This window comes from Chrysochloris asiatica, unplaced genomic scaffold (genome assembly GCF_000296735.1).
Source record: "Chrysochloris asiatica unplaced genomic scaffold, ChrAsi1.0 scaffold00026, whole genome shotgun sequence".
Classification (NCBI taxonomy): domain Eukaryota; kingdom Metazoa; phylum Chordata; class Mammalia; order Afrosoricida; family Chrysochloridae; genus Chrysochloris; species Chrysochloris asiatica.
Genome location: NW_006408544.1, coordinates 4,148,278 through 4,174,121, shown reverse-complemented (window position 1 = coordinate 4,174,121; position 25,844 = coordinate 4,148,278). Strand labels below are relative to the sequence as shown.

At 49.5% G+C, this 25,844-nt stretch overlaps 1 protein-coding gene across 4 annotated transcripts in view; it reads left to right on the top strand.

Annotated features, from left to right (window-relative positions):
- The window catches only part of SLC6A9 (solute carrier family 6 (neurotransmitter transporter, glycine), member 9), a 38,493-nt gene that overhangs the window by 12,192 nt on the left and 457 nt on the right, over nt 1–25,844 (top strand). The window contains exons 1-14 of one of the 4 annotated variants that reach the window (XM_006839681.1): nt 2,216–2,339; nt 4,184–4,209; nt 9,366–9,449; nt 10,118–10,274; nt 10,871–11,002; nt 11,372–11,642; nt 20,534–20,666; nt 20,834–20,968; nt 21,063–21,166; nt 21,768–22,005; nt 22,095–22,229; nt 22,315–22,414; nt 22,495–22,595; nt 25,624–25,794. In XM_006839681.1, coding sequence (XP_006839744.1) covers nt 2,216–2,339; nt 4,184–4,209; nt 9,366–9,449; nt 10,118–10,274; nt 10,871–11,002; nt 11,372–11,642; nt 20,534–20,666; nt 20,834–20,968; nt 21,063–21,166; nt 21,768–22,005; nt 22,095–22,229; nt 22,315–22,414; nt 22,495–22,595; nt 25,624–25,794 — 1,911 coding nt within the window. Of the gene's footprint in view, nt 1–2,024; nt 2,340–4,183; nt 4,210–9,365; nt 9,450–10,117; nt 10,275–10,870; nt 11,003–11,371; nt 11,643–20,533; nt 20,667–20,833; nt 20,969–21,062; nt 21,167–21,767; nt 22,006–22,094; nt 22,230–22,314; nt 22,415–22,494; nt 22,596–25,623; nt 25,795–25,844 lie in introns of those variants that run through there. The other 3 variants (XM_006839682.1, XM_006839683.1, XM_006839684.1) reach the window with 3 other exon arrangements.

Here is a 25,844-nt window from a genome sequence, read left to right as displayed (position 1 = left end):
ACCCTGTACAGGGTCGCTATGGGTCGGAACCGACTCGACGGCACTTAACAACAACAACAACAACAACGTCATATATGGGGAGAAACTATCAGGTCACTGACTCTAGAGCCACTGAGCTATTTTTTTTTTTAAATGATGGTAAAAATATACATCCTACAGCAAAGGACACCTCACCATTTCTCCCATAGCACTCTCTACTCAGCTGGCTTCTATTGCAGCGGCCACACAGAACTCAGTTAGGAGGTTTATTAGGAAGGTTAACAGGTGATAATGCAGAGGCAGAAATGGTTAGGGCACAGTTGTTCTAGTTAGGACAGCCTCTTTTCAGCTATGCCCACAGGTAAGCCTCTCTCTGCCTGGCCAGTGTTACAGAGCTCTTTTAGAGCTGTTGATAAATGCCCATACCATTCCATCATAAGCCTCAGCCTACAGGCTCTCAGCTCTAGCTCTGTAGACCAGCAAACCTAGCTCCCAGCTTAAGTGCCTAGAGATACCTCATCCTGCCCAAAGTCACTCAGCTTTACTTGCTCTGTGGGCTGGGAAGCCGACGGCTCTGTCTGGTGCTCTATTGGTTCTGCAGACACAACTTTCTATCACTGGGTCTAGGAGGTTCAATGTGCCGGGATCTTGGGATCCAACAGACATGTTCCACTCCTGGCTCTTCTTTGATGGTAGTAAGATTCCCTCTCCTGCTTCTGAGATAGTTCACTTTATATCCATGCTAGAATTTCAAGTTTTTACAACTCTAGTGAACTCTGTTAACATCCACAGCTGAACCGTGTCATCCTATCAGCGTCTTCTCCCACTTTCTCTTACCCAGGCCCATCAGGAAAAGTGTTGTTTGGTGGGAGTTACAAAGACTAAAGCTAGAAGAGACACGTTCAGTAATTCACTGCACCACACATACCTAAATATTTGCAGGGATTATTCAGTGACATTAATCTACATTCTTTAGGTGTGCAACCATTTGTACTATCGTTTTCTGGATTACTCTACCATCATTAAACATGAATTCGTGGGGATTTTGTTGTTGTTGTTGTCTTAATGTTATCCTGCTTCTTTCATTTGGGGTTACCACAGTTAACAAATTCACAGAAAAGTGATCCTTCATACCCAAATCCATACAGGCCTCTGTCCATGTAGTGTCTCAGCCTCTGCTGGGAACTGACCAGTGAGTGTTATTGCCTCAGAGATGGATGTGGATGGGTGTGAGCACCATCTCACCCCAGTCATGGTGACACCTGCTGCACTGTACCTGGCCCACACAGCACACACTTCCAGAGAAGTTGTTGTTCAGTGATTGTGACTCTTGGCAGCCCCATGTGTGTCAGAGTAGAAACATGCTCCATAAGGTTTTCTTGGCTGATTTTTCTAAATAGATCGACAGACTCTTTCTTTCTTTCAAGAAAGACACTTCTGGGTGGGCTTAAACTGCTAACCTTCCAGTTAGCAGCCAAGTACATTAACTGTTTGTTTGTATCACTCAGGGATTCCCTAGCATTTTCGATTCCAGGCAGTGCTGTTGGATTCTTTTTCTATTTGCCCCGTTTCCCTTTTGTCTGTACCCCATGCTGATCACCTCTTAATTAACACCATCTTCCTTCAGACAGGTAACAGTATGCTCAGTCAGTCTCCTTTGAGGAGCACCCCCAACTGGGATGAGGAAAGAATTGCCTCAGGCCCACCCTCCCCTAGTGCACACCACTCTAAATGGAGTTGAGACGCTTTGGAATAGCCTGTGGGACATGCTTTCCAGCCTCCTGCCCCATCACAATCTCTGGGGCCCATCATTCTCTCAGCATCCCACTCCTGTACTGAGAACCTAAGAAATGCCAAGCCTGTAGGCTCAGACTGCAGCCGGGCCCTGAGGCCCAGCTCTAGGAGGAGCATCTGCCCGCCCCTTTCATTCTCCTGTGCTTGCCCTGCCTTGCTCTGTGATTGTGAGCGTGTGTGTTTGTGTGTGTTTTTTGTTCCAGTAACTTGCTGGGAACAAAACACAACAAACTCCACGCCTCACCCACTAGCTCCGGAGCACCCGCACTGGGCTGCATGGGGACTGGCTGGAGGGGAAGGCCCGGGGAGGGGGAGAGGGAGAGGCAGAGCTTCGGGAGGAGATGAGGTGAAAGTAATTGACGCTGCCCAGCCCGGCAGTGGGAGAGCTGTGGGATGCGTCAGTGTGGAGCTGGAGCTGGAGCTGGAGCTGGCAGAGGTGTGAATGAGCAGAGGAGACACACGAGCTCCAAGTGCTCACCCCGGGATGGCTGCGACCCGTGGACCCATGGCCCCTTCCTCCCCAGAGCAGGTCAGTCACCTTCCAGAAGGTTGCCGTCCCCTCCCTGGTGCCAGGCGGGCATAGAGGCTGGGGTTGGAAGTGGAGAGAGGGACTGAGTGGTGTGTGCCAGGAAGGGGCAGGCACAGCCAGAGAGCAAGACAGACACTAGCAAAAGTGACCCAGAAAGTTACAACTGTGCAAAGGAGTGCAGGAAGAGTTAGCTGTGTGGTGGGGGGTGAGGGGGGAGAAAAGTGGGGGTGTGAAGGCTCCCCAGCCCAAGGACCTGCTGAGAATCTGCTCTGTGTATCAAAGCTGCATTGTCCCAGCTCCCGGGGAGACGGGCCGGAGGTGCCCAGGAATTGTACTAATCAATACAGCCTCATTGTCTCTACCACAGGCAGTTACTCCTATGGGGAGAGTGGGTGAGGGGGACAGGGAAACATGTACATGAATTTGGGGGTGAGGTGTGGGGGAAGGGGTTGGGGTAAGAGAGGAGAGAGACCCTACCAGATGTTCAGGGGCCTCCAGGGCAAGTGCCCAGTGAGGGGCGAGCCGGGTACCCTCATCCCTAGGAGATGGGGATGGGCAGGGATGCAACGGATGGCAGTGAGGGTGAGGGAACCAAGAAAACCACCTTCCTCCCTGGTGGGGCTTCCTGGCTTGACCTTCAGAAAGCAGGAAAAGGAATGTATTCTGGGGGAGATGTGGGTTGGATTTTGGAAAAGCTTTATGCGGGGTTGCTTTCAAACCTCAGAACTGCTCGGGTCAGAAACTGAAGCCACTTCCCAAAGTGGCAGCCCATTGCCAATTGACTGGGGAGGAGATAGCTAAGTCAAAGCTGTTTCCACCAGTTCCCCAGGTTGCTGAGCATCTCCAGGGACGAAGGTGAGGGAGTGAGCAGGGCCCACCAGGTTTCCTCCATCACTTTCCCCTGGGGCCTGGAGAGGAGCCTGGTGTGCCTAGAGGTGCCAGGCTTCTATCTGCCATGCAGAATAGTGGAAGGTCATTCTGCCAATCAGGACTCTGTGACGAAACAGCTCAGGGCATGTTCTTACTCTGTCACCTGCTATATAAAGGTCTAGGCTTCTGTGGGCACCTGGAGTCCTGAGTGGTACCCAGAGGCTAAGCTATGCTTCCTTTTGAGACAAACAACAAAACCCTATTGCTGTGGAGTTGTTCACTCATGGCAACCCTGTGGATAACAGATCAAATCTGTTCCATAGGGTTTTCTTTTTGTTTTAAGTTTTTATTGTGAATTATGTGGGTTTACATGGGAGAACATCAGTTTTACATTCATCCTATCGTATTTCGTTTCATTGCAATGATTATAATCCATTCCATGCATCATCAAATAACCAAAGGGTACACCCCACAGGCCTGCGCCCCGGCCATCAGCACACAGCCCCTCTCCCTCTCTGAGTCCAGTGTCCCCAGCCACTCCATCTGTCCACGTTGTCATCTCTGCCTCCATCTCTGGCATCACTGCTTCTCTGGGTAGGGTCCCAAACTCTGCTCTTCTCACTTGATGGTCCCAGGGACCTCCGCTCCTGGACTGCAAAATCAATCACTCCCCTCCTTTTGTTAAAAATCATCAAAAACATCTACCTTTGCATTTCTGACCCTCACAGTCAGTCCTGATGACAATTATTCACTATGGTACCACAAGAGTCTTATCCCCATCTCTCATTATCCCCGTTCCAACAGATTGCAAACTGTTCTGTGGAGATTCTACCTTCCCCTACCCCATCTTGAACTAGACCCCCCTCTTGAAAGCTTGTAAGCCAGTCATTTCTTGCCTTTATAGGCCCCCCATTTTGTGTAGCCAATGTCTAAGTTGCCCATCCCTGTCAACCCTCTGTGCTGAGTGGGTGGGAGTGATCCTCGCTGTAAAGATTTGTTCCCTGTTTTGAGCTACTACATCCATAAGTATAGGTCAAGTTCATCAAATTGTAGCAGGTTTCTCTTTTTTATTTTCCCTCTTCTTTCTTCTTCTAGTTGAGTTCTGATTATCCAGCCATTGAAGCCAGGTCAAGTGGGTAATATCTGCAAGTATGGGTGTTCTTGTGCATCTCCCCTCACTTGGTATCAGCTGGATGCTTCACTCTCCGCTCTAGTCCTCTGTGGCCATGTCAGTCACTACCTCTGGGTCCAGGAGTCCCTGGGTCTTGTCATACTGCTGGCCAACCAGGTCTCCACCCAGGTTCACAGGAGTCTATTGAATGTGGTCAGACTTACCTCCCAACTTCATTGCTGTTTTTCTCCCTCTTCACCAGCCAGACCACATGCCTGCTCATGGTCTTGAGTCTTAGTCCTGGAAAGGAGTTTTCTCTGAGGGGACCCAACCACTTGCCTTGATGGCTCTTAAATGAACAGCTCGCTTGTTCTTATAGTAAACAATCAGACTACCATTATTGTTTTTCATTTTTCCTGCCGGTCTTTCTTTCATGAAGTATCTGTTGTTCTTCTAGCCTCTCAAGGCTGGTCTATTTGTCCTTTCAAGTGGAAATTTCCCACCTCAGATGATTCTGGATGGGGTTCAGGATCCTACCCCATAGGGTTTTCTTGGCTATAGTCTCTACAGAAGCAGATCTCTAGGTCTTTCTTTCGTGGCTGGTGAGTTTGAACCACCAACCTTTAGGTTAGTAGTCAAGGGAAAACTGCTTGTACCTGAGGCAACTAATTCGTTCTGTATGTTGTTGGAATGTTCTTCGCGTTCTTTAATTTTTCCCCAGTCTTGAATCTCTAGCCCCTGGCCCTGCCTCATGTCCCAATAGCTGAGGCCAGAGATCAGAACCTCAGCTGGATCTCTCTCATCAGTGTTACAAAGGTGAAGGGCAGCAGGTTCTATCATTGTAGGGCAGGACTGACGGGTGAGAACTTGGGGGACCAAGAACCAAATGGTGCAAGGCAGGAGGTTGGGGTCTTCTGAGGCAGAACAATTCCTTGTAATGGCTATTCTGTCTGAATTCCCCACTGGGGCTCAGAGAAAACTGCCAGTGATCTGGATTTGGCTTACAGTCAGTCTAGGATGTGGGGTCTTGCCTGTTCTCCTCCATAAAAGTTTGTCTTGGATGAGACTTCATCCCATGAGCAAACCCTGGGGCCGGAGAGCCCTAAACAAGAGGCTGTTGGATCCCAGTGGGGCTAGCCCAGCCAGGGCAGCTCCAGGAATCCTCAAGAGCAGGAGGAGGGAGCTCACAATTCACAAAAATATCCCGTGGGTGCTGATGGGGGGCGGGGGGCAGGAACCCCAGCCAGTCTGGACTGTCTCTGAGACTGTACACCATTTTATTATCAGTGGGTACCTCTGACAGCTTTCTTCTCTACACTTTGTTGTTGTTGGTGGTATTTTCCTCGTTTTGTTTTTTTGCATTAAGTTTATAACACATTTCTCATCAGAAAAAAAAAAAAAAAACTTAAAAAAAAGTTATCTAGAAAGCTAATGGGAACTCATGGAAAATACAGAAGACAGTCAAAAATAGCCAAGTTGCAGGCAAGGCATAACTACCAAATCCCAGCAGATTTACTAGCGTGTTGCCTGATTTTGCAGATAAGGAAGCTGATAGTAGAAATGGCTCTCCCAGGTCTCTGTAGGACCAGGCTCTGGAATGTCTGGGTTCTAACCCCCAGCACAGGGGCCCTATCTCTGCCAGTGACGGATAGTGGAAGATATGATGCTGCTACCCTCAGAGCCTTAATTCCAGGAGTGCATCCTAAACAGTGAATTGGCCAGGATAGGGGGTTATGTAAAGCCCTCATGTAAATGACTACTCAGTGTGGTTCACCCAACTAGGCAGGGGCAGGAGGTAGAGAGTTGTTGATCCAAGAGAGACTGTAGTCTTTGTACAGTGATTGAGTACTGCTGCCTCAGTGTCTCTTTCATTAATGATGGGTTCTAAGGGCAAAGCGGGGAGTCCTGGTGTGGCACTGTGGGTTAATGTGCTGGGCTGCAAAGTCGCTTTGAACTGCAAGGTCAACAGTTCAATCTCACTAGCTGCTCCTCAGAAAATCTATGCAGGGTCGCTAAGGGTTGGAACTGACTCGACAGCACTTAACAACAGGAATGATAAGGAGGCATCTGAGGGTCTTACTATGTGTGTGTGTCTGGAGCAGGATAGGTCATGGAAGATGGTCAGCCAACTCACCCACTCAGTCATAGAAGGGAGACTCTAACACTTCCATTGGGTGCAGTCTGGGAGAACTTGGGTACAGGACAGGGTAGTCCCAGTCCTGGAGACCACCCATTGGGCCCTAGCAGTGGCAAATGCCCCAGAAGTGGTCACTGAAAGTTTTCAGGAGGGGCGGCAGAACACAGGCCAACCCAGAGGGGAAATATACCACTAGGATTAATTCACCACGGAGGTGTGAGCAAGGGAGGGAGGGGAGCTGTGAGGGGCAGAAAGTGGGCACTGAGTGATGGGCAGGAAAAGCCTGGAGCATGGCCAGTCAGCAGTGCTGAGTCGAGTTAGGCAGACGGTCAGCCAGTCTGGGTCAGACTGAGCACAAAGGGGTTTTGCCAGTGACAACTCTAGGGATAGTTAATATCAGTGACACAGCCTCCCTCCCACAGAAAAATGAAATGCTTGTAACGGGACAGATGATGTGTGGAGAAGCTACAGCTATGTAGCATTGAAAAAGGCTTGCCAGCAGTGGATTGAGTTGCCCCAGAGGAAGTTGCAGGGTCCCCTAGGAGACAAGGTGAAGGGAACTAGAAGTCAGAGGTCTAGGGCAAGGGATGCTCCCAGAGCAGTGTCAGACTCACAGAGCTGAGGTTCACACCGAGAGGAAAAGATGGGCACTATTTCTGCTAGCAGCGTCTTGTCCCACTTGGGGGGCTTCATTTCACTGACCTCTAGCTCATATGTACAGTGGACCCCTAGTGTTGTCAGTAATTTCCTGCCAGAGCCCAGTCCCTAACCTCTAGTTCCAGACCCTGTCCAAGGGGCTTTTGCATCCCATGTTCCAGCCTGCACGGCTGAATGGATTAGCTCACAGCTCCACGATGTGTCCCTCATTAAAGGGGCAACAGGTTGGCTCTTGAGAACTGTCAGGTGGCTGCCTATGACACGTGGCTGGAAGGGCACCACCCTCTGCCTGTTTCCCTCCATACCAGGGAAGGAACAGGACTCAGAGGCACATCTGGCCCCACTGCCTTCAGTACCTGGTGAGAAGTCTGTCCTTTCAGCTACTGGGATTACGAGAGGGACCTTGGGGACCTCAGTCTGTGCAAGGGATCCTGCCCTTTTGTCTTGCCCTTGATTGTCCCTTTTCCAGCTATAACCACTGTTCTGTGACCCCACCCACATCCACTCTGGCTGCCACAATCCCTTATTGTGCCCCTAAGTAAACAAGCCTTGGACAGAATAAAACTGTTATTGTAGGTTCAACATGTAAACGAAAAAACAAACCATTGCTGTCTAGTTGGTTTTGACAGAGTATAACTGCTTTATAGGATTTCCTAGACTGTAATCTTTTTGGGAACTGACTGCCGCATCTTTGTCCTATGGAGTTGCTGGTGGGTTCAAACCACCAGCATTTCAGTTAGCAGTTGAGTGTTTTAACTGCTACGTCTTCATGGCTGCTTGGTCACCATATAGGAGCCCTGTTTGGCTGGGATTTGCTTGGAAATGGATAAATCACCCTATTGTTGTTAAATACCATCAAGTAGGTTCCAAATTATAGTGATTTAGGGTTTCCAAGGAATGACTGGTAGGTTTGAACCACCGACCTTTTGGTTAGCAGCCCAATGTTTTTCCTACACCAGGTCGTCTAAGCCTTCCAAAACCATAGCAACACCTGCCCCAAAGGTCCTAGGATTTGGTGAGATGCACGACAGTTAGGCACATATCAGAGAGGTACCTCAGGCCATGAGCCACTCTCCCAAAGCCAAGTCTGCTTGTACCTTTAAGCCTCTTCAGGAAGGCCTTTGACCACACTTACTCCCCTTGTCCACCTTATATATTCTTGGGATGTGGAGTAATTCCCGTGTGATTACACTGAAGCCGATATGAAAATGATGTGTTTGTGTATTTCATTGATAGCTTATTCTCCCACTAGACTCTGAACTTAGAGTGAGTAGAGACTGTTTTGTCCATTGCTGCATACCCAATGTCTGGTGCAGGACTGCGTGCCAGTGAGTCTCTGCCGTTACATGAATGCAGGTTGGTTCAGCTTGCCTTTCTGCTCTGGGTACTCCTGGAAGGAGACCCCACCATTCCTGGAGCTGTACTCTCAAACCTCCCAGAGGGTGTGAGGGTCCATGTCTGCTCAGGGGCAATGCTGGATTGGATGTGCAGGGTGTTTGTCCCATAAGGTGTCTTGGCTATGATGCCAACCGTGCAAACCCATAGGGACCAAAATGCACTCACAGTAGGAGGAAGGGATACAAGGCTCGGACCCCCAACGGGCTGGTGGCTTCTGCATCTGCTTCCCAAATAGGCCTTTCCGGAAGGTTACTGGACCCCTTTGTCAGTGTCAGGGTCTGCAGCATTTCAAAGTACCAAGCTGCTTTGCCATTGGCCAGTGGCTATTTTTCTAGAAGATATCTCCTTCAAGCTGAGAGTCTATGTCACTTCACCACTGTCTCTCTGAGGTGACTGGACCCCATTTCTGCACCAGGGTGTCCTCAGGGTCTCGGTCTGTTTTTCTCAGGGGAGCAGTCTTTCTCTAAGAGGCTGTTTCTGTGGCTCAAGGACTATCTGTGTTTCTCTGTGGGTGACTCTTAGGGTCCCTGTGTTCCTTAGGCAGTCCCCTCTGGCTCAGGCTTAGGGTGCTCGGTTTTGTGGAGTCCTGCTGTGGCGCTTGAACCACAGTTGGTTTGAACTGCAAGGTCAGCAGTTCAAGCTCACTAGCCACTCCTAGGAAACCCTATACAGGGTCGCTGTGGGTCTCGGAACTGACTCAGCCGGTACTTAACAACAACAATGGAAAGGGACAGAAAAGGCACATTCACACCTTCAGAAGGACTTGCAAAGCGTATTCCACCCACAGACATAGCACCCTTCCCTTAAAGCCCCCTCCTCTATAGTTCACTCTCTCAGCTCAGAGGAACCCTCCTTCCTGCCACCCTTTTCTAGGGAGCATCTCCTAGTAGTCTGTCCTCAAGGTCTGGCATGGTGTCTGTCGCTCTGATCTCATCCCCCAAATCACGGTCCAGCACCCCCTAGCCATGGCCCAGGTCAGCCTTCCATGACCCCTTCCTCAACCTGGGCAGTATAGATTCTCCCATTCTGAGTCCAAGTTATGGCTCCCCTCAGTGGCTCCCCTCCTTCCTCCCTGTCACAGCCTAGCCCAGCCCACCCTGTGGTTCCAGGCCCCCAGGAAGGAGCCGTAGGCTTCGGGAGGAGCCTAGCATCCCGCCCTTGCAGCGCCTGCCCTTGGGCATCGTGCTCAGCCTGGCGATGTGGTAGGCGGCAGTGGGGGGGTGGTCTGGACACAGGCCCCTTTGTGCCCAGACTGACTTGGCTGCTTGGTATGAGGCTCAGCTCCCAGATCCTTACCCAGAGAGGGAAGGGGAACCTAAGAGGGGCTGGGGCCAGCGGGATCTGGGCCCTAGCTCCCTGCACAGTGCCCTCCTCTCAGAGGTTGGCAGCAGCTCCTCAGGTGGGGTGGTGCACCTGGCATAGTGGGCTAGGGGGCTGGTGAGAGAGTCCCCACTTGGCACCTTTTGACAGCTGTTCCTTTCCACTCTGCCAGGGCTGCCTGTAGCTTGTTGCCAACAGAGGGACAGTTTAGAGAGGGATTAGGGCTTGGAGGGTCCACAGTGTCCCCACTGGGGTGGCCCAGAGGGTCAGGTTTGGGGACACAAATACCTTGCTGATGGTAGCTTCTCTCCTATCTCCACAGAATGGTGTTGTGCCCAGCGAGGCCACCAAGAGGGACCAGAACCTCAAACGGGGCAACTGGGGCAACCAGATCGAGTTTGTACTGACGAGCGTGGGCTATGCCGTGGGCCTGGGCAATGTCTGGCGCTTCCCATACCTCTGCTATCGCAACGGGGGAGGTACCCAGCGGGCACAGGGCAGGGACCACCCACTTGGGTAGAGCCTATCGCCAGGACCTGGAGCACCCTCTCCCTAGCACAGACCCCACTGCAGACAGAGCCTGACCTCTGGCCCAGGCCTCTTTCACCCCCATGTCTGGCTTCGGTATCCTTAGCCTAAGGCACAGACAGCCAAGCCCCTGGCTGTCTGCTGTTTGGGCCTGCTCCCGAGAGGAGAAGTATAGAAAAGCACCCCCTCTGGGGTTCCTTCCTGTAGCCCTAATGTTTCATCAATCCTACAAATGGTTCTGGGTTATTTGAGGACTCCAGCAATTTATGTTTGTGAAATTGCCTGATTAAACGATCAAATCCCACCCAAACAGGGTGCCTCCTCTCTGAAAGTCATTTCTGCTCTGAGCAGACTTCCCAGGAGCCTCTGTCAAGTTCAAAGAAGAGCTAGGGGTAGTGTGCCTAGGAGCCAGGCCCTGCTAAATACCTGGCACATACTTCCTTAGAGCCTACCCAATAGCAAAGGTTTTGCTGTTGGACTCTGAGCAGGAAGCACAGGTGGAAGCCACTAAACCTACCCCTGAGCCCAACCTCTCTTTGCCTGCCAGGCGCCTTCATGTTCCCCTACTTCATCATGCTGATATTCTGCGGGATCCCTCTCTTCTTCATGGAGCTCTCCTTCGGCCAGTTTGCAAGTCAGGGTTGCCTGGGTGTTTGGAGGATCAGCCCCATGTTCAAAGGTGAGGCCTGGGCAGAGCATTCACACACACGCCTCTGGGGGCCCTGCTAACCCACCCATCTGTATAAACACTGCCAACCCATGGTGCTGACCCCTGGGCCCTACATCAATGGCCAAGGTCATGAATACATGCTGGGATCCATGTTTATTTGGCCTCCACCCTCTCCTCCCATCACGTGTACACACAAAAGCCTCAGCTTGTCCCTGCCAAGGTCATGATCTTTCCCTTCCGTGGCCTTCCATCAAAGCCTGATCCTTGGGTCCTTAAATTGTTACCCTCCCCTCCGTCCTTCTGGTTAGATGTGTGAGGCTGCCCCCTCCTACCTCCATCCTCAACAGTACCCTGACAGGTGCCCCTCCCCTCCCCCAGGCGTGGGCTACGGCATGATGGTGGTGTCCACGTACATCGGCATCTACTACAATGTGGTCATCTGCATCGCCTTCTACTACTTCTTCTCGTCTATGACACATGTACTGCCCTGGGCCTACTGCAATAACCCCTGGAACACGCCCGACTGCGCCTGTGTGCTGGATGCTGCCAACCTCACCAATGACTCCAGGTCTGCTGCCCTGCTCAGCAACCTCTCCCACCCGCTGAACCACACCTTCCAGAGGACCAGCCCAAGCGAGGAGTACTGGAGGTGAGGCACTTAACGTTCAGTTTGGAGGGAGGGGACAACCCTCAGTCCTACCTACCTCTTGTCATGGGCAGCCATCAGCTGACTGCCCTCCAGTGGGCATGGAGGGGATAGAGATGGGTGGAAGAGAGGTAAGGAATTTTCAGCCTGGTTGAGAAGAGACTAGCATGCTGAAGAGCCCTGGAAGACGGAAAGTGGAGTGATGGCTTCCTGGGGCCCAGCAAAGGCACTGGGGCCCAGACACCCAGAGGCACCTGCTCTGTGGAGAGTAGTGTTGTTGTTGTTATGTGTCGTGGAGTCGGTTCTGACTCATAGCGACCCTGTACAGGGTTTCTGAGGCTATATACATCTTTAGGGGAGCAGAAAGCCTCATCTTTCTCCCACGGAACAGCTGGTAGTTTCAAACTGCTGACACTGAGGTCCGCAGCCCGATTCCTAATCGCTACGCTACCAGAGCTCCTTGTGGAGAGTAGTAGGTGGGGGCAAATTCCTGGGCCATGAGGTGGCATAGATGGGGCCTGCCTACTTAGAGAACTTACAGGAATTAAGATTCGATTCAATGCTGCAGGATGGACAGACCTTGGTGTGTGGTGAAGCTGTGTATTGTTGTTAGAGCTTTTGAGTCACTTCCCATTCATAATGGCCCTGTATAGAGTTTCCAAGGAGCAGCAGGTAGGTTTGGATCACCGACCTTGTGGTGTGAAGTTCAGTGCTAACCGTATAGCACCATACCAGAAGTCCATGTTCTGGCTCCACTGTGCTCAGGCCAGAGCCTCAGGCCAGCTAAAGGGAAGCTGTTCCTAGAGGTGCTCTAGAACACCTTGTCCCAACTGAATGGGTGTGAGGGGACAACAGGACATCCTAGAGGAAATTCCTCATGTCCTGTTGGAGATCCAGAGAGCAGCTTTTGTATAGGGCCCACATGTGGACACTGGGCTTGAGGGGTGGTGGGTAGGCCCTGTGTATTCATTCCAAAAGCATGCAAATGCCTGGCCTATTCTAAGTTCTGTGTGCCCATGTAGGATAGGATTGATCTAGAGCACCTGCCATGAGGAGCTCTTAGGCCAGTGGAGACACAGTAACCAGATTAACAGGACAGGTACCTCAGTGCAGGTATATGTGGGAGTGGGTAGGAACATGAACAGCGTAGTGGGCAAGTTTTAAGGGGAGAGGGGCAACAAGAGGTGGTCAAGAAAGCTTCCTAGAGGAGGCGAGAGGCAGGTTATAGATGAAATTGGAAAAGACATGAGCAGGTAACAAACTGGAACTCTGAGGGTAGGGACATGTAGGACACTGAGCAATAAGACAGAAGAATCCATTGCGCATCTTAGGATGCAGGGCTTCCAAAGCCAGGCAAAGGTTATAGGCGTGACAGACTCCACTGTGCGACATACAAGCCACATTGCAGTCATTGTCAGATGCCTTTGAGTTGGTTTCAGTTCAGAGTGAACCCATGTGACAGAGGAGAATTGTCTCATAGGGGCCCTGATGGTGGTAGTGGTTAAGGTGTTCGACTTCTAAACAAAAAGTCAGCAGTTTAAACTCATCAGCTGCTCCGTGGCAGAAAGATATGGCAGTCTGCTTTCATTAAAAGTACAGCCTTGGAAACCTCAAGGTCAGCAGTTCGAAACTACCAGCAGTTCCGCAGGAGAAAGATGAGGCGTTTTGCTCCTGCAAAGATTTATAGCCTCGGAAACCCTGTGCAGGGTCACTATGAGTTGGAACCGACTCCACGGTACTTAACAACAACAACAACTCTAGCTTATGGAGTAGTGCTGTAAGATAAGCACTGGACTTCAAGGTCATCTGAACCACAAGGTCAGCAGTTCAAATTTACCAGCTGCTCCTTGAAAACCCTATACAGGGTCGCTATGAGTAGAAACCGACTCGATGGCATTTAAACAGAAACTCTCTCCTATAGGGGTCACTATGAGTCCAAATCAACTCGAAGGCAATGAGTTTGGGTTTAGGAGAGTTTTGTTTTGTTTGGTCATCTTTATGGGAGGTCTTTATTCCCATGAAGCCACTAAGTAGGTTTGACCTGCTAAGCTTTCAGTTAGTAGCCAAGCTACTGTACCACCAGGGCACCTTCCCACAAGTCATAATGAGTTGATATCCTTTAAGTCCAGTTCTGAGATCCCAAACCCCAAAGTGTCCAGCTTTCCCATGCCAACCTCTGCTGAGCCACAGACTATCACTGCGGCTGTCACGATCCTTGGGGCTCACCATGTAGATGAGACAGAGCTGCTGCCTCCCAGTGACAGGACAGGCATTGTCTGTTACTGTCAGATCCTTTCTAAGTACCAGACACTATACTCGGACCACAGACCTGCCTTCATGAAGCTCACATCAAATGGGAGAACTAAGCAAATAATGGCCTTATTAGGTATTTTACTACATCTGAAGCACAGTTGGAGTGGACAACTACTGATCTAGACCTGGATGAACCCTCTCAGAAGTTCCCAGAACCACAGAGCCTTGCCCACATGTCCAAGATATCCCAGTGACCTTTGTTCCAGGGGCTGCCTACCAGGGGTTCCCCAGCCCCTTGGAGCCACCCAGGACAGAGATCTCAGGTGATTGTATCCAGTGAAATTGGGGTACCCATAAAGCAAATCCAGAGCAACCAAGTCCCATGTGCAGCCAGAGGAACAGACCAGGGTGACCACTAGAGATGAGGTGTCCAGGAAGGAAGTCAGGATGCGAGCTTGGTCACCTGCCAGTCGAAACAATAGTCTGCCACTTAGGGCCTGTTTGGTTACTCTGACTTTGTAGAGTTGGAGTCTCGTTACCTGTGAACAGAGACTACACCACCAGTTAGGAACTAACCTGCTCACCTAAATTGGGGTTTGGAGGGAAAAAGCCCTCAAAAGCCAGGCCTCTGGAACTCTATTCAGCTGTAGATGGAACCAGGCTTTGCAACTAGCTGTTGCCCTCTGTTCCAGGCAGGATAGCTCCCTGCTGCCTCCTACTGGAAAGCTTGGGGAAATGACCATTAAGATGCACCTAAACTGGCTTCAGCAAGGAAGGGATGAGAGATAGTACTCCCGTTTCTTGGGCACCTACTATGTGCCAGCCATATTATCTCAGTAGGCATTTTTCTCACTAGTTTTCAGCTTCAGAGACTGATATTCAAAGAGGTTAAGGAGGTTGCCGGTGATGGCTGGTCCAGGATATGTATTCACCCAGGGTCATCTGGCTCTAAGCCTGAGTTCTTCCCTCAGTGCCTTTGTGCTTGTGGATTCAGTCTGTGATGCTCTGCAGATGCCCCTGGTCCATGCTCTCCTCCGCTCATTTGAGAAGCTGCATGATCTATTTGAGCCCCTAACACTAACCCTGTTAGGTAGTTTGTGCAAGTATTAGAAAATATTTCCATTTTACAAACAAGAAAGCAATTCAAAAGAAATAATGTGTGAATGGTCTAAAGCAAGAGTAGCTCACAGGGCAAATTTCTGAGCCAGTGTCTCTGCCTTCTGCCTCACCAGTTCACCTATGATTGTCTTCTCCCTCACCATTCCTTCCACAATGTCATTTTATAGTCATTGGTGAACTGATCTTAATCCTGTTGTTATTGTTGTTAGGTGCAGTTGAGTTGATTCTGAACCCATAGCAACCCTATATGCAATAGACTGAAACACTGCCCAGTCCTGCATCCTCCTCAATTATGGCTACCTTTGAGTCCATTGTCTCAGCCACTGTGTCAGTCTACCTCACTGAGGTCTTAAACTCATTGTCATTTCCACAAACTCATTCTCATTTCCAGCACCCACCACCCAGTGGGACTCAGATCCCAGCATGCTTACTCAGGTGTCTTCATGATGGTTAAACACATAGGCAACTCTTTTGTAACAAACCTCACTCAAATCCTGGCTCTACCACAAAAGTCACCAGACCTCCTGAAGTCTCAGTTGCACCATCTGTTAGATAGGGGAATTTACAGTAACTGTCTCAATGGACTGGATAAGAATGAAATGAGATGAGGCAACATCATTCACTAAGAATAGTGGCAGGTATCAATACGTACAATGGTAGGCACTGCTGGAGACACAAACAAGTAGAATAGGGAGTTCTGTTCTCATGGAGTGTACCATCTGATTGGGGGAAATAAGGCATATTTATATGGATAAATAACAAAATAATATCAGAGATGCCTTGCTTGAGTCAACTTATAAATATGTTAGCTTCTAACAGTTCTTTAGCTTCTAAAAGTTCTTAAGAAGATGGAAGGAATACACAGAGTCACTATGCCAAAATAATTAGTCAGTGTTCAACCATTTCAAGAGGTAGCATCTGATAAAGAACCAATGGCACTGAAGGAAGAAATCCAAACTGCACTGAAGGCACTGGCCAAAAACAAGACTCCAGGAATCGACGGACTACAAATTGAAGTGTTTCAACAAACTGGTACAGCACTAGAGGTGTTCACTCATCTGTACCAAGAAATTTGAAAGACAACTGCCTAGCCAACCAATTGGAAGAGATCCATATTTGTGCCTATTCCAATGAATGGTAGCCATACAGAATGCAGAAATCATCAAAACAATATCATTAATATCACATTTTTTGCTGAAGATAATTCAAAAATGGTTGCAGCAATCAGAGAGCTGCCAGAAATTCAAGCTGGATTCAGAAGAGGATATGGAGCAAGGGATATCATTGCTGACGTCACATGTATTTTAGCTGAAAGCAAAGAATAACAGAAAGATATCTACTTGTGCTTTATTGACTGTGCAAAAGCATTCAACTGTGTGGATCATAATAAACTATGGATAACATTGAAAAGGGAGTCCTGGTGTAGCACTGTGGGTTAATGCGTCAGAGTGCAAAGCCATTTGAACAGCAAGGTTGGTGGTTCAAGCTCACCAGCTACTCCTTGGAAATCCTATACAGGGTCTCTATGGGTCAGAATTGACTTGATGGCACTTAACAACAACAACATTGAAAAGAAGGGGAATTCCAGAACACTTAATTGTGCTCATGCAGAACTTGTATATAGACCAAGAGGCAGAACAAGGGATACAGAATAGTTTAAAATCAGGAAAGGTGTGCGTCAGGTTGTATCTCTTCACCATACTTACTCAATCTGTATGCTAAACAAATAATCTGAGAGACTGGACTATATGAAAAAGAATTTGGCATCGGGATTGGAGGAAGACTCATTAACAACCTACAATATGCAGATGACATAACCTTTCTCCTTGGTTGCTGGAAGCAAAGAGGACTAGAAGCACTTACGGATGACACTCACTGATGAAAACCAAAGACTATAGCCTTCATTATGAATTATACATCAACGTAAAGGAAATAAAAATCCTAACAGCCAGATCAATAAACAACATCATGATAAATGGATGAAAAATTGAAGTTGTCAAAGACTGCATTTTGCTTGGAACCATAATCTACAATCATGGAAGCTGCAGTTAAGAAATCAAAGGTTGTGTTGTATTAGGCAAATCTGCTACAAAGGACCTCTTTTAAGCCTTAAAGACCAAAGATGTCATTTTGAGGACTAAGGTATGCCTGACCCAAGCCATGTTATATTCTATTATCTCATATGCATGGGGAAGCTAGACAATGAATAAGGAAGAATGAAAAAGAATGAATGCATTTGAATTATGGTGTTGGTGAAGAACGAACAAATGTGTTTTGGAAGAAGTCCAGCAGGAATGTTCCTTGGAAGTGACAATGACAATGGCGAGACCTTGTCTCTCTACCTTAGACATGCTGTTAGGAAGCACCAGTCCCTGGAGATGAACATCATGCTTGGTAAAGTGGAGGATTAGTGAAAAAGCAGATGACTCTCAACGAGGTGGATTTACACCGTGGTAGCAACAAAGGACTAACACATAACAACCACTGTGAGGATGGCACGGGACCAGGCAGTGTTTCATTCTGTTGTACACAGGGTTGCTGTGACTCAGAGCCGACTCCATGGCACCTAACATCAACAAAAGGTCTTATGTTAATTGTTTCATCTGAAAAACAAAAAAAGTAAATATAGGGTGGAATTCATTATTTGATTTCCAGGTTAGCCTACCAAACTACTTAATCCCGAATATTATAATGCTGTATTCTTGATATATATGTATACATAAAGATGTATACATACAGATGTGTGTGTGTGTGTGTGTATACTTGTGTTGTGGTGATGTTAAGTGCTATCAAGTCAGTTCCAACTCAGTGACCCTGTAGAGGGTCTCCAAGGATGTAAATCTTTTCAGGAGCAGAAAACCTCATCTTTCTTGTGTGGAGCAACTGATAGGCTCAAGCCTCCGATCTTGTGGTTCATAGACCAGTGCTTACCCCATAGAAACCCTGTACAGGATTTACATGCAGCAGCTGGTGAACCACCAACCTTGTGGTTAGCAGCCCAGTGATGATCCTATGGCACCACACCAGGACTCCTAGTTTATGGACTGCTAACCGCAGGATCAGCAGTTCAAATCCACCAGCTGCTCTGTGGAAACTCTATATGGGTTCAACTATGAGTTGGAACCAACTCCATGGCACTTACCAACAACATAAAAAAACTCCCAATTTAACATGTGTCTTGAAGGAGAAAAGATTAGAAAGCACTGTTGAAAAGGACCAGGATAACCACACAGCTCCTGATATTCCTGCATTCCATTATCAGTCACTCTCCCCAGTGAACTAAAAACCTGAAGAGGTCCAGCCAGAGCCTGGCTCTGGAGAGTATAGAATGAATGAATGGTCACTGGCAGGTGTGTTGTACGGGCAACAGGGCAGTGTTGGACAGCGCCCACTGGAGGTCATGGTGTGAAGGGCAGAAGATCTGAGGCTGAGGGGTGGTGGTTGTTAAGTGTCATCAAGTCTGTTTAGATTCATTGCGACCCTGTATAGGGGGTTTCCAAAGAGCGGCTGGTGAGTTTGAACTGCCGACCTTGTGGTTCAAACTAACATTGTGGTCTAGTGCTTACCCTACAGCATTACCTGCCTGCTTGCTAGTAGTATAAATGTCAGGTAGGCTGCCCAAGAAAATACCAAATTTCAGGACTGGTAAATTTGTCCACAAGGGCTCAGAGTTGTTCTTTATAATGGGATGTTAAAAACATTGCCATGAGCTTTGAGAACTAACTGATGGAGGGTAAAAAAGATGGAAAAAAAAAAAAAAAACCAGCAAAAAAATCAAGGACGGCTTATAAATGGTAGTTATGTAGAGAGGTCGTAGCTGTAAGCAGGCAAAGGGGGTCTATATTGACTTAATTTTATCTACTGATTTTGTGATTATATCCATTTTACAGTTGAGGAAACAGACTCAAGAGATTGTCTCTTGCTCATCACTTCTAGTATGGACAACCAAATTGGTCTCCCTCCAACATCTGGCTCCCCACCCCTTCTCCACATACCTGCCCATTTACTACAATGTTCATGCATTCGTTTAACAAAATTTACTGGCAATGAACAAAACAGACAAAAAGTCCTACCCTCATAGAGGACAGCTGACAAACAAAATAAGTTGGTAAAGTATACAGTGTGGTGGGAGGAGGTGGATACTAAAGGAGGAGAAAGAGTAGGGGGTGCAGAGCTGAGGGAAGGGGAGGGGCTGCAGTTTTAAGCAACCAGAGAAGGTGGTTCAGAGTAGAGGAGTGAGCCGTGTGAGTAAGATTTGCGACATAATTTGTGACCCCCGGTGCAAAAGGAAACCATAAGGCCTCTTGTTCAAAATGTAGATGGTAATGACAGAGCATTAAACCCAACACCCAAGACAGCCAGAACAGCAGATGCAAAGGCCCTGCGATGGGAGTGTGCCTGGCCTATTTAAGGAACAAAAGGAGGCTAATGCAGCTAAAGCTGTGGGTGAAGGGGAGAGCAGGTGGAGAGAACAGACAAGTGGTAGTACAGGGCATAGTGGGACCTTGTAGCCACTGTAAGAACTGTTTTTTTCCATGGGATGGGATGAGAGTTGCTGCAATTTTCAGCTAAGGAGAGACTGCAGAGTCCTCTTATAAAATCATAACACTGCTGGGCTTTAACCCTTCAGGGGCTCCCCATAACTCTAGGATAAAGTTCAAACTGCTCAGCCATGACTTAACGGCTTTTTATAATCTGGTAAACCTCTGACCTCACCCACCTTCCATTCCAATCATGTGCCTGACGACTTTCCTAGACTTGGTTGTGCTGCTCCATTGTTGGCCATTCCCTTAGCCTAGCACACCTTTCCACCCTTCGTTATCCACCGCCTAACCTTTCCTCAGACCTTAGCTCAAGCCTCAACCCTGCTGGGAAGCCGTGTTCTTCCCAGGGGATCTGTGCACCCCTCTTCACATTACAGCAGAGTCAGGGAAACCTTCCTTTTCTGCAGCCCGTCCCAGCAGAGCTGGGGCGGTACCTCATCTAGGGCTAGTTGTATGCCAGTACCTACCACGGTCCTGGCACACAATAGCTGTTCACGAAACAGCAGGTTAATGAAAGACCACAGCTAGTGTGACATAGGGGAGCAGTGTGGGCTCTAGGGCCTCCCATCTTCACTCAGCACTCTGCGGCCTCCCTCCCTCGTTCATTGGAGATGGAGGAGACTGGTGGTGGTGTTTCCTGGAGGAGGTGGTGCCAGGAGGAGTGGGCATCACAAACAAGGGGCTGGGTGTACACCCAAGCAGAGACGGAGAAACCTCCTGAATCTGAGAAAGCTGTGTCAGGTAGAGTGGTCCCAGAAACCCTTGAGGGTGGCTGAGGAGGCTGCAGGGCATTGTGCCAGGCTCCCTGGAGGCTACAGCAGACCAGTAACTGGGCTATTGGACCCCATCAAGGGTCCCACCTCACTCCAGCCAGTTGCTGGAACCTCATAAGAATGAGGGAGCATCTGGGCTGGGCTGGGCCATCTCTAACTGCATGGTGGGCGCTGACCCTAAATGATAGAGTGCTCCCCTCTGCAGGCTGTACGTGCTAAAACTGTCAGATGACATCGGGAACTTTGGGGAGGTGCGCCTGCCCCTCCTCGGCTGCCTCGGTGTCTCCTGGGTGGTCGTCTTCCTCTGCCTCATCCGAGGTGTCAAGTCTTCAGGGAAAGCAAGTATCCCTCCCCTACACGGTCTGGTCCCACCAGAAAGCTCCTACCTCCCAAACCTCGATTGTGAGAAGGAAGATAGTGAAGGGGGCAAGTAGGTGGCACCCAGGGTGGGAAAGAGCCCAGAGGAAGTGTGAGCAGGAATCAACAGGTGCCCTCTTGCACCCAGGTGGTGTACTTCACAGCCACATTCCCCTATGTGGTGCTGACCATCTTGTTCGTCCGTGGTGTGACCCTGGAAGGAGCCTACACGGGCATCATGTACTACCTGACCCCACAATGGGACAAGATCCTGGAGGCAAAGGTGGGATGTGGAAGCGTCCTAAAGGTGAACAGGGAGGAGCCAGGAAGTTGTCCATCTCTGACCACAACTCCTGGTGACCCATCCCTCCTTCCAGGTGTGGGGAGATGCCGCCTCCCAGATCTTCTACTCACTGGGCTGTGCCTGGGGAGGGCTCATCACCATGGCTTCATACAACAAGTTCCACAACAACTGTTACCGGTAAGGCTCTCCTTGCCCTCGCTACAGCCAGACAGACACCAGCTTCCCCAAACCCACCAGAGCCCTCCCCTTTCCACTCATCCCTTGATATTCTGAGAATGTTGGGTCTGGATTGAACCATTGAATAATGGAGTGCAGCTTTGACAGGAGGGAGAAGGGGACAGTGACACCTCTGAAGTCTTTGAGAACTCAAGAGCCTTGTTACTGTTGTTGTTAAGTGCTGTCCAGTCAGTTCTGATTCATAACAACCCTGTATAGGGTTTCCAAAGCTTTATGGGAGCAGATCTCCCTCAGAGCAGTTGGTGAACTAGAACCACTAGACTTGTGGTTAGCAGCCCAGTGTTTACCTCAGTGCCACCATGCTCCTTGTTATTGAGTGACTGATGGGTTTGAGGAGCAGATGTTGCATTTAGAAGTCCAGTGCATTTCCTACAGTGCCACACCAGGACTCCTTAGGTTCACTTAAAAAGGTCCAGTACAAATTAGAAAATGCAATGGGCATACCTTTGTTGTAGAACTTTCTCTTTTTCCACTTCTCTCAGCCCAAATTAAGAGAGGGCAGCAAGCTGGGTATCCCGAATTCTGTTCTCTTCCCCATCAGAGACAGTGTCATCATCAGCATCACCAACTGTGCCACCAGCGTCTATGCCGGCTTTGTCATCTTCTCCATCCTCGGCTTCATGGCCAACCACCTGGGTGTGGATGTGTCCCAAGTGGCCGACCATGGCCCCGGCCTGGCATTCGTGGCTTACCCTGAGGCCCTCACGCTGCTGCCCATCTCCCCCCTCTGGTCCCTGCTCTTCTTCTTCATGCTCATCTTACTGGGGCTAGGCACTCAGGTACGAGGCATGGGACGTGTACCAGCAGCTTGAGAGGGAGGAGGCCAGGGCAGAGGCTGGGGCCCTGATCTGATAGCCGTATACTGCAGTTCTGCCTCCTAGAGACGCTGGTCACAGCCATTGTAGATGAGGTGGGGAATGAGTGGATTCTGCAGAAAAAGATCTACGTGACTTTGAGTGTGGCTGTGGCAGGCTTCCTGCTGGGCATCCCTCTCACCAGCCAGGTAGGAACCGAGTGGAAGGTGGGGCTGGAGGTACCAGGGAGTGAGGGATGATGGGTGCCCGGCTCAGCTGCTCGCTGGCCCACAGGCAGGTATCTACTGGCTGCTGCTGATGGACAACTATGCAGCCAGCTTCTCCTTGGTGGTCATCTCCTGCATCATGTGTGTGTCCCTCATGTACATCTATGGTAAGTGCCCCGTCTCTGTGGCCTCCTCTGTGTCCCAGCCCCTAGCCTACCCACTCTGCCACTGACTCCCCTCTCTGCAGGCCACCAGAACTACTTCCAAGACATCCAGATGATGCTGGGATTCCCGCCCCCACTCTTCTTCCAGATTTGCTGGCGCTTTGTCTCACCAGCTATCATCTTCGTAAGTTCCTCGTTGCACCCCTCCCTTCTACTGCTGCTCCCTGACCATGTATCCTGGGAGCCAGTGTCCATTCCTCTGACCAGAACTCCCCCTGGGGGCTCTGCAGCCACAACTCTGGCCTCTAGGAGTCTGAAGGAGGCTAAGCAGAGTTAGATGAATGTGTGGAAGACCCAGAATCACCCACCCAGACTCCAGCCTCAGTTAGGGAAAGCAGGCTGGCAGCTGAGCAAAACTCTGTTCAGTTTCCCTCAGGCTTTTCCTGGCATTCCCTCCTGGCATCCCCCGAAGGGCCTCAGGAATCATTTTTGATATTGGTGTCAGCCTGTCTGCCTTGCTGAGCACCTCAGATCCCTCACAGAGGAGGTGCTTAGGTGTGGTGTGAATAATGAAATGTTCCCCAAAGCAGGCCCAGGATCAGGGATAAAAGCCTTCGAGACAATGGAGTGGGCTGACTTGGGAGGGGAGGAGGAGTTCCCAATGTCCGAATATTCCACAGCTGGGAAACGCCTAAGACCAAAAGCGTTCAGCAGTTTGAACCTACCAGCTTCTCCACAGGAGAATGATATGGCAAACTGCTTCCATAAAGAGTACAGCCCTGGAAACCCTATGGGGCAGTTCTGTCTTAAAAGGTTGTTCTGAGTTAGAATCGACTCAATAGCAAAGTATTTGGTTTTGTGTTTATTTGGAAAACTCCTATGAGGGAGCTATATTGGTGGAAGTAATTAGTTCTATGAAAAGAAGTAGCTTTTTATGACAACAGCTAAGACTTCTTGAGCACTCATTATGAACAATGGTGACTTTCTGCACTTGGTTCATATGTTGACCCATTTAATACAACTCTTCAAGCTATAACTGTAACCCCCAATGTACAGGTAAGGAGACTGCGGTGCAGAGATGTTATAGTAAGTGGCCCCAAGATTGCACAGCTAATTAGAGAGCCCTCAATTTGAAGCAGGTGGCCCAGTGTGGCACCTGTATGCTGTGCTAGACTAGATACAATTCACCTGAAAGAAGAATGGTCCATTAGCTAAGCATAAGCATATTGTTTTTAGCTAATGGCCCATTTCTGCTGAGCATCTCCTTTAAGTGCTGAGCAGGGCTAGGGAGTGTAGTCTAATGATCATGCCACAGAGAAGAGGTGGGACCCCTGAGGGACAGTCAGAAGGGTCAGCCCAGTTGTGAGTGTGGTGTGGCGTCAGGCTCCTCTGTAGGGAGCTCAGCACCGGTCTTCCACTTTGGCTCATGTTTCTGAATAAAAGGCCCCTGGAGGGTAGAGGTCACCACATAGGGTGGAGGATGTTCCCTGAGCCTGGCACAGGCATCAGCTCTGGCCACTGGCCCAGCTTTGAAACAGAAGAAACGGAAGTCTCCTGTACAAGGCACCAATGGCCACACCACCCAAGTCTCATGTCCTCTGGAACGTGTGGCTGAGACATGCAGCCTGTCCTGCAGAGATCTCTGCTCCCACACTCAGAGTAGGCTCAGCCATGGAGAAGGCAGGGCAGGAGGCACGCAAGGAGCTAGGCACAAGAAGGGGTTGCAGGTCCCAGCTGAGACTGAGGCAAAGTAGGGTATGCCCTGTGCATAGGAAGCTGGACTGATGGGATTAGATGAGGATTTGGAGCTCTGGGGACACATTTCTGGACTGTTATTTCTTTGGGGGCTTTACTATTTTATTTCTCTGCAAAACCCCTTTTATAAACTCCATCCATCTGTCAGCTCGATTGAGGGATTTGTTCACAGCTAGATAAGGATACAGTTACATTGAGGAAATTCCCCGTTACGCTCCTGCTGCAAGAACGTGTACAGCGCCCCAGGAGGGATCCTGAGTTGGACGCAAGTCACTGGGAGGCCACAGGGGCCTGAGCTCCAGGATTCAGGGAAAGTTTCAGGAGGACGCTCCCCACCCCAGTGCTCCCTTCTGGGTAGCCTGTGTGCCTCCTGCCTTCTGTCTGCTCTAGCTCCTCCTGTTGCTGGCCTGCAGCCTTTCTTTCTTCTCTTTCTAAAGGAGCTCCTTAGTGCAGCCCCAAGCTGACACTGTTTCTGGCTTCATGTGGTCTCCCAGGTTTGTCTGTCACTCCACCGCCATAAATAAGCAGACAGGGCCTCATCCTCGCCCCGGCAGTTCAAATTAATAAATGAAATTGTGCCGGGTACTGTACTGGATTATGGAGACCCTAAGCTGATTCAGACCCAGGAACTCCCAGTTTATGGGGAACTTTTATTTCACCACATTGTTATCGATCTCATGTGTGTGAGAGTAGAACTGTGCTCCGTAAAGCTTTAGCAGCTGAGTTTTCAGAATTAGATCACTAGGCCTTTCTTCTGAGGTGCTTCTGGGTGAACTCCAATTTTCAACCTTTGACTAGTAGCTAAGCACATTAACTACTACCACCACCCAGGGACTCCAGAGGAAACGTCGTGTTGTTGCTAAGGGCTGTCAAATTGATTACGACTCACAGCGACCTTGATACGGTTTCCAAGGAGCAGCTGGTTGATTTGAACTGCTGACCTTGTGGTTCCCAGTCCAGTGCTGATCGTATAGTGCCACACAAGGAGTCCCCACAGGAAACATTAAAGTAATTCTCAGGGAGGCAGATGGAAACGTTACTGAGAGGCCCTTCAGAGGAGATGGGAAAAATCCAGAAAGGCCTCTTGAAGGAGGTGATATTTGCATAGGGCTTGATGAGAGAGGGAGGGAGGAAGTCTCCAGAATAAATGACAAGAGGGAGGAAAGTGCTGGGTGTAGCAGAAATCTTGGAAGAGAGCTGACTTGTTTGGGTCTAGATTTGCTAGCGCTTGATGGTTCTTGGACTGTCCCACAACTATGGTCAACACAGCCCTCTCTCACCTTCCACATTGCCCACCTGCCTAATAGGCCCTGGACCCTGCTTATATCTGCCTCTACCACTTCCTAATTTGTGAAACTGGAGCATTGGGAGCAGGCACAGCTGACAGGAATAATCTGAGGCTAAGGAGGCTCTGGGTGGGCCTTCTTACTCCTCCCACCTCCCCTTCTTCCCTGCAGTTCATTCTCATCTTCACGGTGATCCAGTACCGACCAATTACCTACAACCACTACCAGTACCCAGGCTGGGCTGTGGCCATTGGCTTCCTCATGGCTCTGTCGTCTGTCATTTGCATCCCACTGTATGCTCTGTTCCAGCTCTGCCGTACAGATGGGGACACCTTCCTCCAGGTGAGGGGTGGGACAGGACAGGAGGGTGAGAAAGGAGGGGATGAGGGGTA